This window comes from Perognathus longimembris, chromosome 22 (assembly GCF_023159225.1).
Source record: "Perognathus longimembris pacificus isolate PPM17 chromosome 22, ASM2315922v1, whole genome shotgun sequence".
In the NCBI taxonomy this organism is placed as follows: Eukaryota; Metazoa; Chordata; class Mammalia; order Rodentia; family Heteromyidae; genus Perognathus; species Perognathus longimembris.
In genome coordinates, this window is record NC_063182.1 from 33,341,975 (window position 1) to 33,361,287 (window position 19,313).

A 19,313-nucleotide genomic window follows, 5' to 3' on the forward strand; every position below is an offset into this window, starting at 1 on the left:
GCTTGGAAGTTTTTTTTTGTTTATTCCAAATTTCCCTTTAGCCCTCCCAAGTGGCGCTGACTGACTCTCGGGGTGACAGGGGTTAGCACCCAAGTCCCCTGCGATCCTAAGTGTGGAGCAAACGTGGGCAGGGGGGTGGGAGGACGGGAAAGGCCACGGCACGGTGGAGCTCCAGCAAAGCCACATCGCTTCTCCTCTGTCTCCCGGCATCCTCCCCCGGGCACCTGCTGTCTGTCCCCCCAGGGGAGCCGCCAAAGCGCTTCCGCTCTGGACTCGGCGACCCTGGCTCGTCAGCCTCGGGGAAGGTCACTTTATTCCTAAAAATGCCTCTTGGAATTCCTAAGAAGAACAAAAAAAAACTGTAGCACCATGGTGATCTGGATTCAAAGGAAACGAATCATCTGGTGTGCACTGCCCAGCCACTAACGAGATAGAGGCACTCATCCATCCCCCCCCACCCCACCCCCAAACGCAGAGGGCCCTCCACTCTACACCTGCTCTGGGCTCGCAGGCCTGCACCCTACTTGCCTCCTGGGAAAAACAGAAATAACAAGGCTTCTTTTGCAGATCACACGTTTCGCTGTCAAGAATGCTTTCGGACAGTCATATTAAAAAACAGAAAATAAAATAAACATAAAACCAGTGTCTCAACCTTTCAGAAGCCTGTTCGTTTAGACTCTCCTAGAGGAAAGAGTGTCACCTCGGGTCTGTTCCGCACACCTCCCCTCCGGACCTGACGTGGTGACACGGTGCTCGGCGTGATCGCGTCGCGCTCCTGAATGGAAAGGCATCGATATCGTGGAGGAGGGCGCAACCCTGCCGGCCGGCTGTGGCCGGCCCCGTCTGCCACTGACCTTCCCGTCCGTGCTCGGGGCGCAGAGTCCCCACGGAGGGGAGCTCTAGAGGAGCGCGCCCAGCCCGGGAACCACCGCTGCCACCACGGCCATTTGGCATTCGCATCTGGAGTCCATTGGATTTGGGAGGGGTGAGAAAAGTCAAAGGTCAGGGCTAGGGGTGGGGGTGTGGGGGGGGTCAAGGAGGCGGCATCATCTCGTGCAGCCACTACCCCCTCCCTCCGAGGGGTTGCTGAGAACTCAGGCTGAAAGAAAACAAATCAAAAACAAAAATCTGACATCTGCCAAAAACCCAATAACCAATCCGTCGCTGGACGAGCCGTCGGGCGGATCTCTGGTGTTGCGAGACCCCAGGCTCCCCGCGCCAGGTGAAGGGAGGAGGCTGTGCTATAACGTCAACAGCATTGCCAGGAAGAACAGGAGGATGGCCAAGAGGCGGCTGGGAATCCGGGGCGTCTGGGCCGCGTTCTCCCCGCGGGATGGCTCGGCTGACTCGTGGACGGTGTCATCTGTGCAAACAGAAAGCACACGGGGCCGGTGAGACGCCACGTCCTCGTGACCGGCGAGCGGCAGACCCACCACCCTCTGCAGAGCGCCTGCGTCACCGCCCAGGACTCACAGCACACGGGGGGGGGGGGCTGTCTCCCCAGTATTAACACGGCCCCTTCAAATGCAAGGGGGAGAACGTTGTGCCTACACGGTCATCTTGACCACAGGAGGGAGTGACGGTTGCGTGTCAGTGGTCAGACTCACGCTGCACCCCCCTGGAGAGGTCACAGGGAAGGAACATGCTAGAAGGAGTTAGGTCGGGGCAGTAATATGGGCACATTAGTAATTCACCAGCAGGGATGAACTCATTTTTTTTTTCATCCATTTCATAGGACTAGCGTAGGATGGCTGGTCTGCTTTAGGCCTGGGCGTATTTTCCAACATGGAAAATGAATTGTCAAAACAGTTTTATTTTAAATAAGCTATATATAAGTTAACTGTATATATAAATCAACTATACAATTTAAAAAAAAAAACATAGCCACTTAGTTTGCCTACAATTAGGAATCAATTATGGTGCTATTTTCATTATAAGCCCTGTATCTTCAGGATTAAATTACTTGAACTTGACTATTCTTATTTTTATCAGGCTGAAGCTTGGCATATAAATGATCACTGTGGATGCAAATTTTTCCTCCCAATAAAGTGGATTAAGTGAGCTAAGCTTCTTTTATTTAGCTATAAAATGTTCTGCGAGGCTGCCTCGACTCCGGATCGCCTCCGTGATTAGCAGGCCTCACTGGGGAATGGAAACTGGGCAGTCCTCAGTGGCCCACGCCCGCGATTCCCTCCCCAGTGAGGCCCACGATCTCCCTGCCCCCCGACCTAGCTCGTGCTTGCAGGTGACACGACCTCTGAACGGGGCCTGAGAACCCGCGAGTGAACCGGGGTGCGGATTTCACTTCCGCATCGCACGCACTTCCTCTGTGAGCGCCACTGTCATCTGGGCTCACGCGATGGCCAATCGGAGAGAACTATCAAGGTGAGACTCTCATGGTTGCTGCTCTCAGGTGGACCTCGAAAGATAATCTCTAAATATCCCCCGGTGACCCAGCGTGGGCCTCTTACGGGATTAATTATCCATTACCTATATGCTTGATTTATTTTGATGTGGTGGGGTTTGAACTCGGGACGGCACGCTTGCCAATCAGATAGTCTAGCTCTTGAGCCACACATTGAGCTTTTTGCTTTAGTTATTTTTGGGGATGGGATCTTGCCATTTTGCCCAGGGCTGGCTTCAGATCTGGTTCCTCCTGCCTATGTCCCTTGTGTCGCTAAGATGAAAAATACGCCCTAGCGCTCCTGATCTCCTTGTGGGATGAGATGGCTCACGGTGTGTTCCCTCTGGCCGAGCCGGAACGAACGGCATCCTCCTGCTATCTGCCTCCTGAGTAGCTGGGCTGCGCGGCTTCAGCCTGGCTCTCATTGCTTTAAACTCATGTAGACTTTCCTAGGAATCATCCCAGTAAGTGTGGTGTGTTTTTTGGTTACAGGGTAGAGTCACATTCCCTATCACTAGTCCTAACGTGACCTACTTTGAGGCTCACAGCCCCCACTTCCGATAGGAATCCTGTGTCTTCCCCCTGTGCGCTATGAAAAATGTTTCTCAGCATCCCGTCTTCTGAGCTGGAGGGCTGCTACCATTTTCAAAGGTCCCGATAGAGAATCTGCTGCCTCCCTTCGTCTAATACGCTCCCCCTTCCTGAATGCCAGCAAACCTCCTGGCAGCGGGTTTAGGTCAGGAGACTTGAAAAGTTAGGAAGCGAGAAAGAGCAGGTGAGTGATGCGCAGAAAAGATGGGAGACCTGCACAATGTAGCCGAGTACCTGCAGACCCTTATCTTTCCCCTGCTCTTTTCAGCCTCAGCGATGTAGTAATTAAATCTGCAGTTAATAGGAGGCAGAAGTAAAGGACCTTAGCAGCTCTGAAATTAAAATCCAAATCACATTCTTAAGAGCACCAATATGGTGTCAATCAAAACAATGGAGCACTTCAGGCTTAATTATGAAAGAACCATAAACCCAGAGGATTCCAGAGTTCATTGGGAAACATCACTTATATTTATACACCTGAAATGACATCACCTATTGGGTCCTTCTCTGCTTTATTCTTAATAGCACAGTACACTAACTCTCTCCTGGTGTTGCTTGGAAGTGTGCTGCTCAAGCTAACCCAGGTACTCAGTATCAGCACGAGGGGAGCTGCTTCTCTGCTTCCTGTCCCTGACAAGGGCTCAGTGCGGGCCCACTTGGTGCAAGACGGAAGGGAGGCTTCTGTTTTTCATCCACTGAAAGCATGAGGCTAACATGCAGCTTCCCGTCCACTCAGTCATGACAAGCTTTGGAATCAGCCCTTCCGTACCTTTTCCCCCAAAGCAGAAAATCTATTCTATTGAGGCACCATAATGCTTCCCTTGGTCCTGAAACCTTGCATTCTTTCTCCATCAGGATTCTACAAAGCATTGTTTGATTCCAACAGGGCCTCAAGGGTGGTGGGATTCTATGCCCCCCTATCCCAAGAGCGATGTGAGAAGGAGGCATTTGTTCAGGTGAGTCTGAGCAATTCCAGAATTCTAAGGATGAATTCCTAAGCAAAATCCATCCCAATGGAAGCTAGAGCTGACAACGAGAGAATCCGTGAAACTCGTATGAGTGAACATGACTTGAAAGAAATCCAAAACCAAGTTTTGTCTCCTGGTTGTAGGATTCCACCACATGGAGATTCAGTGGTTAACTTCGACAGCACTAGAACTCGTGTGGACTTTGCAATGTGACATACGTCTGCCCTGAGATCATCCTGCATCCCTGATGATAGGAAACCGGCAGGCAGAACGTGCAAGCAAACAAAAAAGACAAATACATTCCAGAGACAGGTGAATTAGTACACATTGCCGAAAACATGCAGCGGGGGCTTTCCAGACTGGCTGGATTCCTAACGCCTGTGTCTACACAGAGCTGGTTAAGAGAGAAGGAATGGCACCTCAACCAGTCCACAGTGTGGGAGAGGGCTTCAGATGAGACTGAACTTCCTAAGGAAGAAGCTGAAGTACTAATGTGGTGTCCTAGGCAAACTTCCACGGACTGTAGCTCAACTCTGTCTCACTTTTGGAGTGAAGGTGCTCATCAGAAAGCTTTCAAGTATAGTTATGAGTACTCAAAGAGCCAACATGTGCACACACGTAGGTACACGCGGTAACTGTGCTGTATCGTGTGTGCCTCCACCACGTATATTTCTATAGAGTGTGGGGCAGTGTGAACTTCAAATGCTCTGTGAAAAAGGCCTTGTTTCCTGAAAGATTTTGAAATGTGCTCGTGTGTGAAAGGATCCTAGGATCCCGATTCTGCATTTTATCATTAGTTGAATTCGAAGGTAATTTTAATAGCAGAACAGTGTTCCTCTCCATTGCTAGAGAAAAACATATAGTCTCTTCTATTTCGAAATAGCCTCCTGCCCTCTACATAAGCAGTGGATGGAAATAAAGGCCATGGGGGAGAGATGTTGAACATATTTTGAAAAACGTTAATTCAAGAACTGCAGCCCCACTTAACTGGTCATTCAACTTATGACTTATTAACAAAGCCAAGAAAGTTACGTCTTCTTTCTGACCGTTTGTCCCTGTAGGAACAGTACAGGAATATTACCTGTATACTGATATTGGAATGGAGGCCAAGAGATAGGAATGCTAAACGTGGATGTGTGCAACTAGCTGAGTGGCGGGGGTGAGAGTTCGCGGCCACAGGAGGAAGACCTGAGACTCGGGGAGCTTTCCGAGAGTTCCCATTGAGCTTGGGGCTACTATGGTGGCCACAACTTCACGCTTGTGAAGAGTCCGGTCCCTTAAAAAGTCACAGCAATGCTTCCAGATTTCCAGGACAACATTAAAACGTCTCTGCGTCAGCACTCCGTCCCGGCAACTTTGCAAAGTGCCTAACCGATCTCTAGGGAGCAAGGGAAGCTGGTTGTGCACACCTCTCAGTTGCACTCTGGGTGAAAAGCCTGGTATAGGAAAACAAGAAGGTTTGGGGTGGTGTATGAGGGGGAGGGGAAACCACCCTATGTCTTCCTGTCAGCTACAACTGGAAGCTATTGTATGTCCGGAGGCACTGACGTTATGTAGGATAGGTTTCCCTAAGGCATACTGACTACCTTATCCCTATAACAATACTCTGAGGATAAAGTGGACCTCGAAACCCTTTAATTTCTAGAAACATTAAGAAAAAGACCAGAACAAAAAAAGGCCGTGTGTGTGTGTGTGTGTGTGTGTGTGTGTGTGTAAATCTTCACTTACATCCAAGAGCTCAAATCTCTTTGTGGAAAGAAAGTGAATTTTATATCCCTTAAGCTTTCAGATGGTCATCTTGGAGAGTGGGTAAAGAGCTGGAGGAGGGGGGGAGAAAAAGAGAGCACCCTGGATGGGGAGGTGCACTGCTATCCCGTCTCGTTGCACTCAACGACCAGACTGGCTTTATAATCCAAGGGCTACGTTTTATAGGTAGGCGTTATCTCCCCACATGCCACAAATGTAAACGTTTAGATTTTAAGAGTACTATCGGGGATGTTATTTTCACAGCGATGGGAAAGTTTGAATGTAGAAAGTCAGTAAAACAAATAAATAATTTATCCTTAAAATGTAATGTGGCTGAGCACTGATGGGTCACGCCTGTAATCCTGGCGACTCAGTGGACGGATGTTTAAAAATCAAGGTTCAAACCAGCCTGGGCAGAAAAGTCCATGAGACTCTTACCTCCAATGAAACTACAAAACGAAACAAAAGCAAACAAAAAGCCACCCCAAACCTGGAAATGGAGGCGTGGCTCAAGTGGTAGAGCACAAGCCTTGAGCAAAAGAGTCCAATGAGTGCACAAGGCCCTGAGTTCAAGCCCTAGTACCAGCACATCAAACAAAATAACAAAGAACCCCCCGCCCCTTATTTTGCCTTCGTCCTCAAGGTGGTGACAATATAAGTATATTTCTCCAAACCAATTGCTATTGACAACAGCACGAATGATAGTGAAAAAATGTGAAGTTCTTTTTTTAGATGAGTTACATGATGCATATGAATTTCTAGAGAAACTAAATGCATTGAATTAGTTGCTATTTTGTGCATAGTCTTCTTTTATCCAGAGATTTGGATATAATGATTAAAAGGAAATTTTGTAAGTATGTCTATTAGAAATGTTTTCTGCCTCATAGGAAAGCTGTCCCTTTCTCCATCACCGTGACACCAGCATGCTCTCAGGATGTGGGAAAAGGGGGTGAGATTTCAACATTCAGATAGGGCTTCTGTGTTAGGATACTGTATTAGATGCAACCCAAATCCAAAACAAAAAAAAATGGGGATTTTATCTACCATGCATTACATGAAAATACGGGAGGAATGACACAGAGTATAAGTACTATTAGCATTGCTAGCGTGGGCCAGAGCAGAGCAACTCTACCATGCAAACATGCAGAGAGGAAGAAAGGAAAAAAAGAACTGAAGCTCCAGAGAGATAGAGGCATTGGTTAAAAGAGATTCTCTACGCATACTAACCTGCTGGTTCTAATGAATTTTCTACTTTGTCGTTAACATCGAAAACACGATCATGAACACCTATAGTTTTCATACAGCTATCTATAACAAAAATAGAGATAACAGCCAAATATGTTAGTGAAGACACCCTTATACTCCCGTCCTTTCTTTTTTTTCTTTCTCTCTATTTTTTTTCTTTTACTTATGCAGAGATTGTTCGACAATCAATGGCATGTATCCAAATGCCAGTATTGTTCCCTTCTGCTGTGCACGTACAACAGCCTAAGAAACAACAAGTTAGCAACTGCTGTGTACTTAAATAAAATAAAAGCATCATGAAGAATGATGAGAAAAATATGATGAAAACTAAAGCATGGATGTTGATATACAAAACATATACCACACAAGATTTAACATTAAAAAAAAAAAAGTTTTACCGCTGTGAACCACACCACATGATCAAGCATGCCTGGGGAATGAATGGGCCCTGGAGGCTCATTCGCGTGAACTTACTTGTTGGTCTCACAAAGACTTTGAGCTTTAGGCAGGACCTTCTTCCGTTATCTGGGATGGCAGAGGCTGTGGATAAGGTAAAGAAGAGAAAGGGCAAGAGAAAGGAGAGAACAACAACCCATTATTCTTTGTTCTCGCTTACAAATGTCTACAATCCGCTCTTTCATGAACAATGGGAACATACTTTAATTCTTGTATGCAGTTAAAACAAATACTGTTGTCCAGATCCATCTAACAGGGCTATAGAAAGAATCACTGTCATATCCCTAGCTTCTCCTTTTTAAAAAATACAACAAAGAAAGAATCATGCAAGAATGTGGGTCATCTGTGAATAAAACAAAACACTTTGGACTTTTATTTCAAAGGCATTCCAATTTAACATGATCTGTTATCAATTTTCTCTAAAGCAAGAGGATAATGCTCGAGCTCTTTTTCTTTATGAGCGGCCCCTCCTAGACTGCAGGAAAAGGGGTACACCACGGGCCCACAGCGAGAGTGCCGGCCAAGACCAGTAACAGAGAGTTACAAGGCAGACTTAAACATGACAGGTTCCTACTGGGGAAAGCAAGCTTTGTCCATCTTGAAAGCTTGTCTGTCAGTGCTCTGTAGGTAATTCAATTACAGGACTGACTCAGAACTTGGCTCCACTTTCTATATGACTACACCCGAGCCCAGCAACCCACCATCATGTCATTAGAAGCATAATATGCTATTGAAAGTACTATGTTTCAACGATACTTAAAAAAAAATAATTTGCCACAGAGAAGGATGGAATTAATAAAGTGGGCTTACCAAAACATGACAACATGTTTCAAGTTATAAATCATGAGGAAGAAACTTTCTTCTCCTCTTCAAGATAATAAGATTGTAAACTTGCCCTATGTCTGAAAGATTACCTCCTCCCAGTATTCAAGCACAATGTCAACGGGATTTCCGAGGGTGGTAAGACCCTTAGCAACCACACGTGTTTACAACTGCACTCTAGCAATGACAAAAATGACAGGAACCAATGTGGCATATTTGCCTCCCTTGAGCTTGCTTCAAGTGGTTTTCTTTTTTTGTTCAGAAAAAGCAGATGACATCAATCAAAACACACATGGCTTCAAATTAGTTTGGTAAGACCCAAAGTGACAGAAGACTAGCATTTGTTGTGCATTCCCTCCCTTTTATTTTTAAGTTTTCTATTAGCGTTCATGGGGACCTGAAAATCAAATATGCTTACTTTGCAAGTGAGTGGATTCAAGACTCAAACTCCCAAGTAATTTGACACGAGCTCCCTTCAGTAACTACAGATCTGCAAAGCCATCTGAGTTCTGAGGAGAACGCGGAAATTCACCACCTGAGAGACTTCAAGCAGTAAAGGACCCCCGGGTCATTCCTCAACACCTGTTGCATCTCTTTAAATTTTAAGACAAAAGTATAGAGAAAGGGTGTTTTTCGCCCTCCTCATCTCTCCTTGGTCCTTCTGACAAGCAGTTAAGAAGTGCTAACAGCTGGCTTTGCTGTAGGCTTTCATTAAATCAAAGTCAGAAACACTCCCTCTACTGACATTTAGAGTAACTAGTGTGTTATTTAGGGCACAATATTTGTACTCTGTGGTTTGAGCCAGGAAATGGTGTCCTTCCTATGGACCCCAACTGCAAATGTGAATGTCACAAACACAGCACACGTAGGTGACTCCAATTCATTAGGAAAACCAGGGGTTCTTGCAAAAGCGCATGCCTTATTCATGAGAGGTAGTAGGGAAAAGTGACACGTGGCTATGTGCACTGCTGTTCTGTGGGTTTCTGAGCTGAAATGAACTCGCTTCAAGCTCCTGAACTTGATTTGACACATGCAAATCACCGACTTTACACATGATATTGCCGGCTAAGTAGGCTCAAAGCATGATCAAATCTTTTAATTGTTTTGAGGATTTAGTGCAGGTCTTTCAGATTCTACTAGAGAGAAATAAATCCAGCACATAAAAATTATTGTGTGCCATATTGGAATAACCAAACAGCAGAAAATGATGAGCTCTCTGGCAAAAAAAAAAAAAAAAATCAGGATAAAACCTAGAGAATTATCTTACATACTCACAAGGGGCAATAGCCTAAATTAAGGGATGGCTCATTCATCAGTGAATTTAAAATATCATAGGCATTCATATATAAATTAAAGACCAGTCTTCCCCATCAACCTTCCCCCAAAAACCTTAAAGAGGATAAGGTGATTTAAGGCCTGGCGAACTTGTTGGACTTGAATCCTTAGGAAAATATATGAGCAAAGATTATTTATGTGTGTGCAGGTACAGACTATAGTGAGTGAGTTAACTTTGTAATAATCTCTGGCTTGAGCACACAGAGTAAACTCCTAACCTCAGCAGCCAAAACAGGTGACCTTTGCCAGGTCAGTGTAGCTTGGGTTCTTAGATTGAAAAACAAAAATAAAATAATTTCAAAAATGCATACAGCAACAAAATTAGAATTCTTATGCAAGTTTTTTTTTAAAAATAAGTGTTTGGCTTTACCTTTTGTTAATTAAGTTCAAGGTTTCTTCACTCCAAAGCCCATGGTTGACAGATGTGTGATGCATTTATACTACTTAAAATACAGATGGTTTATCGCCTATAATATCTGAAGATATAAGGTAACAAAAAGGGGTTTTACTTATCTCAAGTAACCAAAAGGCAGAAGAGTGAGTATTTAAAACGTGAAATAGCAGAAGAATTGGAGCCTGTAATATTCCCACAAGTAAATTTAGAAAGGAAAAAACGTCTCAAGATCACTTAGGAGCAAGTGAGGGAATAAAAACCGGGCTTTAGGATGGGGAGGGGTAAAAGTAAGATTCATGTCTTTGACTCTAGAAAAACATCACTGTGTAATGATCAACATTATCTTACCTCAAAGACCATGCACAACTTGATTATATACCTATACAATTTCTTGGTGCTACTTTACCAAATTAACAGTGAACACTGAAAATGGGTAGCCATCAACACGTGTTATATATTGCGTTAGCTTCATCCATTATTTCAAATAATTTAAAAATTCCTTTTGCATGCTAGCATCTTTATGTAGATACTGCTCCTGCCCTTGTGTTGTACCTATTCCAGCTGGGACATAAACATGAACCACATCTTCGGGAGCCCAGAGTGGGCTGTGTATAACCGAGGGTCACATGAAGAGCCGGAACACGTTGAACAGGGAGTGAGCTGTGGCTCTGTCTCAAGTAGCATGTCAACGAAAGTTAATCTGACAGACTTTCATCAGAGACTTCACTGATTTTTCCAGAAGACAATCAATAGCAACTAGAATAAAATAATTAGAACATTTCATCCCGAAATTTCCTACATCAGAGCACTGGCAACTAATTAGAAGTATTTACCTGTAATAGATGAAGAAAATATAGACCTGAACTTTTCCTATAAAGATACATGACTGTCTAATCAAAAATTTCAATTAAAATGAGAATTACTTTAAACAGCTACCACAAATCCAAATTCACATTCCTTTATTCACTTTACTGCTAAAAAAGTACATTTTGAGTCAAGAACTTGGCAGTCTAGACATGGAGTCCATTAAAACAAGGAAAATTTCCCATTCGATTATCTGAATAACAACTTTATAAATCAATCCATAGGGTCCTTTCTCCATAATGAGCTGCAAAGCACTGACCCAAACCTGGCAAGATATAATGAAAGCAAAGCTTGTCTGTAGCTCTCTGTCTCTCTTACTTGGGACACCATGCCTATAATAAGGCCACGAGGGCACCTTGTCTTCATGCAGTTCTGATCTCAGATAGAAGCTGTAATGTCATCTATTTCTGAAAGCCCAGTCTTGAACTACAGGGCACAGATGAACTTGTCTGAACACTAAGCCAACAGGGCCTCCCAAATTAGTGCTTATGAATGTTGTATGTAGCATTGCCAATGTATGTGATATCCATACGCGCATTAGTCCGACACAGGAGGAACATCCGGGCATCACACCAGTAGGCAGCTCTGTCATGGTTCCCAAAGACTCCCTGTCTGCAGGTATGTGATTCCCTGCCTCCCTTCTGGAATCTCCAGCCCTGGAGAGCGGCTGGATTTAGTACCTTGCTTTTAATGACTAGGACACAGGGAAAGCTGTGGGTGTTACCTTTCTAATTACGTGACACAAGTCTGTCACTTCCTTCTTCCTAATGTTCTTTTTCATGCATGAAGCCTACTATGAACTTCTCCATCAAGAGAAACATGCAGCAAGCCACCCAGGGAGAGTCTTCTAGCCCAGAAGCGTGGAAGAAACTGTTGTCTTAGGAGGGGGGAAAAAAAAAAAACAAACGCCGAAAACAACAACAGCAAACCTCGCAAGGCCCGGAAGATGGCTGACAGTCAAGTCCGTAGACTCGAAAGCAAATCTTTCCCAGCTGAGCCGAGGGAGAGATGAGCGGGAGGGGTGCAAAAGATCCAGTGAGTGGATCTGAGTTCCCGCTGCACAGGAGCCCTGAAATCATCCTGGTGTTCTAGCCACAGCAGGTGCAACGCCGTGTTAACCCAGAGCTACCCGACGCAACGCGGTCTAGAATAAACCTGTGCAAGGGGGCGTGAGACGCGAGCACCTTGGCCGCTCTCTGATCACGGCAGTTAGTCCCTTGCTGCTGCAGAACACACACGCCTCGATTCTGCAGCCTCAACCCCTACGCCTTTCCACGCCGGGCTACCGTTCCAAGTCCACCGAAAATGCACCTTGAAGAGCGGTAATTAGAAAACGATGCTGGAGAACGACAACGAGACACATCTATTTGTTCTCACTCCAGAATGTAAGGACTGTTTTTCATTTTCCTGCTCATGCAACTTAAGTTTGTTTTTTCCTAATGTAGTCAACCTGTGCTGTTCCTTGCAATTAGCGTGGTTTCTCCCCTTTAACTCCCAATTGCTGAGCGAACCTCCACGAGTTCTGATACCAATGGTGTACTGAAAACAAAAGGGAATGTATTCCGTCAAGTATGAAGAAAAATGCTTAGGAGAGTGCTCAAAGCACCTGAAACGAAAGGGTTTTAGAAAACTTCAGGTTTTTCTTACCATCCAAGAGCTCCTACCAACGATCATATAGAGCTTTCCGCTTAAATAAAAACATCATGTAATTTAAAGCAACCCGGGAGTTCCCTAACAAAGTACCATTCTTCCCAAAGAGCCAAAAGTTTGGCAGGAGAGGGGCAAGACTCTTCTATTAATTTTATATTTTCAGGCTCAATTCCATACTCATTAGTAAACTTTAACATTTCTGTCTAATCTTATTAATCCTTGTCTTTTTCCATGTCCCATGTCAATCTGGATACTTTGGGAAAATTTATTTTTAAGAACAGTCAGCTGCTTTCTTTTTAAAGGAATGAGCATGTGTGTGTGCATTAAAAATGCATTTCCTATTATGTTTGCTACAGGCACAATTTCTCAATTTGAGCAAGTGAAAAGATAGGCCATTAGTTGTTAGCAGGGCAGTTTTTTTCCTCCTGTAGGTTTTTTGTTCAGGTTAACATACAACACAAATATATGCAAATCAAGCAGAGGAAGGAAGAATTAAGTATTAGTATTCTTCTGCAACAAATGTGGGAAAAGTAAAGCCAATTTAAATACCAAGTCATACTGGAAATGTCTCCCGGAATTTAATGAATCAATAAAAATGCATTTCGTATTTATGGGTGAAGGGTGGGGAAGAGAAGTGTTGGGAAAAGTATGGAGATTAACCAAAGCCATATGGATTTCTCAGAAAATATTTACCAGACTCTCAGAGAAATTCTAACAATAAAACTTAGGCCTTGTCTTAGAATACCACAGCACCAATTTCCACCCAGCTATCTGCCTTCCATTCCGCTTTTTTTTTTTTTTTAGGCACCAAAAGAATTCATTTTAATATTGAGAACATAATTGCCAGTGAGGATAGTTCATGCCATCTATTCTTCCTATTGAGACTTGAAAGACACACACACACACTCCCCCACAATGGCACTCGAACTGAATCTAGGGCCTTGTGCACGCTAGGCAAGTACCCTGAACACCCGCAGCCCAAAAGTCACATGTGTTATTTTCTGGCTCATGCCCTGACTTCATGGTTTCAGGAGCTCACATCCTGAGAGCAACCACAGGAGCTGCCTAATTTGCCAACACATTTCACCTCCTGCAGCTGCGGCGTCTCAAGACTTAAATCACTGACAGGTGAAGGTCAAGGCCCCAGATATTAAAAAAAAAAAAAAAGGAAAAGGAAGTTACTAAGTATGGGGGCCTGGAGATATTAAGAATGCCGTGTAAGTATGAGATTCTTTGATATGGCTCTGGGGATGTTTCTCATATAAAATCTAGAAAGGTGAGAGGGATGAGTTTCCTACAACATAGCAAGAAGAGTGGGACAAGAAAAAAAACTCCCTGAGCTCAAACTTGATTTCAACACCGGGGGACTGTAACAGGAAGTATAATTGAGGAAAGTTCAAGGAAAAGGAGGTAAAATAAGTCCCAGCTGGACAACTTCAGACAAAGGAGAGATTGGAAGTGGAGGGCGAGGCGAGAACCACCGAAAGCACTCAGGGCTCCAGCCCTGATCTCTCTACACCTTAGGCGATGTGCTCGCTGAAAATGCTAACGTAAGCATTAGTTAAATTCCAACAGATAGGTCTCAGTAGATCCATTACTTTTCCTTAGCAACCTAAAGAAATGGCTGAAGACAAGTTTCTTTGCACTGATTTCCAGAAACCACGAGAACCTAATCGCGCTTCTACACACATTCATCTGAAGTACGAGCAAACTTTTACTTGCTTTTAAAGCTCTGAGACAATAAAGCTGTTTCTACTGAAGAAGCATCTGCATAAAATTGTTCCATATACTTTGATATCTGTGGAGACATAACTGAAAACATAACCTGGAGAATTCTTTTTGTAAATATAAGAAGCATTTCCAGCTCTAAGAAGAGGAGCAGAGGAGGGTGAATGTGAAATACCTTATATGTATGCACAAAAATAGCACAATGAAACCCACCAAAAACTGTTAAAAAGGGGATAGGAACCGCCTAAGAAGGGTGAATTTGATCAAACTCTATTATACCTATATGTATCCTAACAAATCCTCTTTTTATAACTTATGCGTGTGTATGTGTGTGTGTGTGTGTGTGTGTGTGTGTTTTTTGGCCAGTCCTGGGCCTTGGACTCAGGGCCTGAGCACTGTCCCTGGCTTCCTTTTTGCTCAAGGATAGCACTGTGCCATTTGAGCCACAGCGCCACTTCTGGCCGTTTTCTGCATATGTGGTGCTGGGGAATCGAACCTAGGGCCTCATGTATACGAGGCAGGCACTCTTGCCACTAGGCCATATCCCCAGCCCCGTGTTGTTGTTTTTTTAAATAAAGAAAGTACTTCCAACTCTGGCTTGGTGGTTCAGGCTTGTAATCTTTATTACTTGAGAGATAGAGGCCAAAAGAATCATGGTTCCAGGCTGGGGGCAGGGGGGAAGGGATTTCAGAAGAATAAAAGCTGGGTGTAGTGGCCTGAGCCTGTCCTCCCAGCTAGCTTTGTGGAGAGTGTGAATAAGAGGATCACAGTCCAGACTGGCCAGCATACACTGAATCTCTATTCAGAAACACAACCGCAGAGAGAAATGACTGCATGGGGCTCAAGTGGTAGGGAGCCTCTCTGGTACACACGAGGCCCTGGGTTCAAACCTCAGTGCATTAAGAGAAAAAGAAGCACCTCCAACTTTTTTCCTAAGAAAAATTTATGACAACTGAAATAACTCTCAGTATGTGGATCTAGACTTTCTTTCCTTCAGTGAATGAGACTATCCAGTCAACATTTTTAGCCACAGGGGGGGAAAAAAAAATAAAAAATTGGGGTAGAATTTCCATTATTTTAAAGCTTAACTAAATCATTATATTGCTAGATTTTTAAAAATCACTGAACATCTTGAAACAGTTTGAAAGAAGAAATTTCCTATTATCAACCGTGCTGAAATTATTCTCTGACACATGACCTTGCCTGAAGCCACACTATTTAAGAGACTGACAAGGCCTTTAAGGTCAAAGGTTATTTTTTTTTCCTTCTTGTTTTTGTAATTTTTATCCAACTTGCTTTAACAGATAGGTATTCGTTTGTGAAAACAAATAAGCAAAGATTATTCTTTAGCTGGGAGACAAAAGTAAAGGTAATAACAAAAATAAAATCTCAGGGAAGGGAATTCCTACAACCTACACAAGGAAGAGCATACGCACACACGCACACACACACACACACACACACACACACATCTTATTTACAGGCTTCTTGTGCTGTGGTTTGTGGTATGCTATTAGGGTGATTCTTAGCTAACATCAGTGAATACAAAGATCTCCAGGGCCTTACTCATTTTCTGCATTCACAGAAATGATTGTTACTAGATAGTGCTAATGCAGCATGACAATAAATGATTGATAACTCACCAAGTTACTACAGTTCAAAGAAGCTCCATTTCATCTTCAGCTCCTTGGTGTGGTCCTCACAAGGTACATGGCTCAGTCCTTGTGGAAAGATGTTCTAAACTTACTTCTTCATTCACCTGCTCCGATTTATTTTGTGGCTTTGGGCCAGCCACCTAATCTGCTATTGCCTCGGTTTCCCTGGGAGTCCCAAAGTTTATCACATGCTTTAAAGAGGCTATAAAACTTTACAGTGCACTTAGAATTTCAGGTGATAGATCTCTACAGATCTAGAGTATTATTTCACTACGGTCTGATATTTTTAGGTGCAGATTCATCCAACCCTCTGCATAGGGACTTTTTAAAGCCAGGGCCCAGGTGAGGACAAAGGCAAGTGAAGATTCTGAGTGTCTACATGACATGAGGTTTTAGACTGGGGCTGGGAAGAAAATTAGAAAGGTATAGGATGATTCTTGCTTTCAAAACTCACGTGAAGATTTAGGAGTTGTTCTTGTTCAATCCATTTTAAGATGTGAGCACACTATTACATTACATGAATGTGAAACCAAAAATGAAGGTACCAATTCGACAGAGAAGCAACCAGGCTGGCATTGAGATGACCTTTACACCTGTATAGTTTCACTCATACACCACGTTAACACCAAAGATCTGGTGATCAGTGCTCCATACAGATACTATAGCGTGCCCTAACCCTTCCATGGATAAGCTGCTGGAGTTGTAGAAACTGCTGCCATTTTCCTCCTTAATATTCTTGTCTTTGGCTAAATATTAATGCAGTTCAATGATTCATCTAGTGCTTTTTCCTTAATCAGTAGATCATGTTCTCTCTCCTATCCACCATGAGTGCCAGGAACGTTGCCGTCTAGGCAGAGTATACATTGGTTTGGGCTACAGGTTCCTAATGAAACTCTAGATGTCTGAACAAATCAGTGTTTTCTCTTTGAAAGGTGAAGTTTTAGCAAAGAGAGGGTTGTTTAGGAGCCCAAATTGCACACTTTATTTCACACACACAAAAAGAGCTTTCCTTGATGGGGGTTCTATATTGACAGAGTGAGTAAAATCAAAGCCAATCTCAGTGACTAAATTCTAGTTTATTCTGATCGCTCTGAGTAAGACCAACCCCCTGTAAAGCTCATAGCTGTGCATTTCTGTCCATCACCGTACAGCATACCAGCTAGGGGCTTTCCTAATCTGGCCCCAAGCGTGATTTCCTTCTTTAGAGTCTCTCCCAGTCTTTTTCCTCCTCCAATACACACTAATCGTCTCAAGAATATTAACTCCCAGAACCTCCTGGAGAGTCTGCTTCCTTAACTCATATGACCTTTCCTTTGCCTCTCAACATCTCAGTTCCTTCTTGGCTCTTGAGATATGTTCCCTTTCTCCAAAGGAATAACCTCCTTCTGGCTGCCTACAGCATCTGTTTCTATCTTCCTCATAACACCACCCCCCCTGCTGTTTTCTTTAGAACTGGCTATTACATCTTTTCTCTGTTACAACAGATGCAATTCCACAGGACAGGAGCCATGCAGGTTCTCGCATCTATAGACTCCGTTGCTTTGTTTATAACAGGAATTCAATAAACATCTGAAGAATGAGAATGAACGGAAGAAAAATCTGGCTAGTGCAAAGTGATTTGTTGACCAGCCTTGAACCACAACTCTGGACGGAAAGAACATGCCAAATAAATTAAGAAGAAGAAAAAAAAGCAAGCCCTTTTTCCTGGAGAGCTTCTCTTTCTTTAGCACAGGCTCTTTCTTATGGGATGACCTTGGAAACTAGGATCTAACTGTCACCTAAAGCTACATTAGAACTCAAGGAGGTAGCATTTTAATATCTGAAAGTGTGTGGTTTCAACACATGAAAAGTGGAGCTAAGCGGGTACCCTTTTAAGCCAAAGACATGTCGAATCTAAACAAACGATGGCCTGGATAGAAGTTGCAGGACTCTCCTGGAAGCAGGAGAATAAAGGCAAGATTAAGCTAAAATCCCAGTGACCATGGGCTTCTTGATGATTACACAACAGCAGCAAACATTAATGAGGATCACAGGTAAGGGTGAAGCCAGCCTGGATAAAGTCCTCTAGTGATTAAGAAGCATCACTTAGTAAGTTAAGGGGCCACAGATAGTATGTGAAACTCTAACCCCTAGAACTGTGTGAAGGAATATATACCTTTCAGCCATAGCAGAATTTAAAGACTAATTGTAGACATTTGAAAAGAACCAGAACCAGAGAACTAGGATTTCTTATATAAGAAATAGAACCTGCGAATATGGAACTTTTGGACTTCAAGAGCAGCAGACAACTTTGGCTGATTTGAGTAACAAGTTAGACATGAGACACCATCTTAAAATATATAATGAAAAAATAGATTCAGTCTTGTGACAGAGTGTAATCTTAGGTTTACATATAGTTGAAGAACATTAAAGTCAGGCAACTGAAATATTTTTAAAGGATAGAGGATATATTTTGAAAGGATAAAAGAACATACAACATTTTTTAAGGTCAATGCAAAGCTGTGAAAAGACTAAGTTTGTAAGTGGAACAAGTATTTACATTGACTAACTTTGTGTATAGAAGATGCATAAAGCTAATTTAAATAGGCTGGGTTTGTTGTTTTTAGGAAGAATTTTTTCCTATGCACCAAAATTCATCCTAACATTGCTTTTCAGAAGGGGACAGAAATTCTGCCTTTGAAGTCTTCCAGGATCAGCTAACTGAAAGCTCTCATGACAGCTAGCTCTCTATAAGTCCTGGTGAAAATGTCACTTCTCTATTGGCTTGTTTCTTGGTTTATTTCCTGAATAGATTCTGCGTTCCAAAATGTGGAAAACCATTTTACTGCACCACAGTTTCTAAAATCGAACACACTGCTTAGCATAAAGTAGGTATCCACATATATTTCTGAAGGAATGAATAAATGAATGAACTGAAAACGGAGTGAGCAAGAAACATGAAGGTCCATATATTACAAAATAACCAGAATCCTGAGATCCTCACAGATTGATTTGCTATGTTTTTCGCTCTCTGTGAATATTACTTTTCTATTTCCTCTAGTGAATGCACAGGGCAATCTTACAGAGAGCTAGATGAAAACTCTGCCTACTTCGTTGTGGCAACAAACTTTTGCAGAGATTTATTTACTATCTGATTGGCCAGAAACTCTAGTTTAGCAAGCAGATAATGCACAGATGGTAGCAAGATGGGTATAATAGTTGATAAATGGCAATTATAACTTTAACATGAAGTAGACTGCATAAATCAAGGGTACATTTTTAAGGACCTTGTGGTTTTTAAAATTGGCAGACTAGAAAAAAAATTATAATCCTTCAAAATAAATTTAATTTTTAAAGAAATGTGGAAGCTAGCATTTAAAAACAAGTATTCTATATACTAGTCCTGTTCTGCTATTGAGTTTCAAGCCCACTGCTTAACATCAATATGCTCCTTAAATTTTAAGAAATCATTTATA

The 19,313-nt window shown here is 43.0% G+C and overlaps 1 protein-coding gene across 2 annotated transcripts in view; it reads right to left on the bottom strand.

The window, feature by feature from the left end:
• Positions 1–910: 910 nt before the first annotated feature.
• Positions 911–19,313, bottom strand: part of Efna5 (ephrin A5) — a 273,718-nt gene continuing 255,315 nt past the window's right edge. Inside the window, exons 3-5 of one of the 2 annotated variants that reach the window (XM_048331332.1) lie at positions 7,429–7,494; positions 6,937–7,017; positions 911–1,363 (exon numbers count right to left, since the gene is read on the bottom strand). In XM_048331332.1, coding sequence (XP_048187289.1) covers positions 1,242–1,363; positions 6,937–7,017; positions 7,429–7,494 — 269 coding nt within the window. In that variant the 3' untranslated portion in view covers positions 911–1,241. The remainder of the gene's footprint in view (positions 1,364–6,936; positions 7,018–7,428; positions 7,495–19,313) is intronic. The other variant, XM_048331333.1, reaches the window with a different exon arrangement.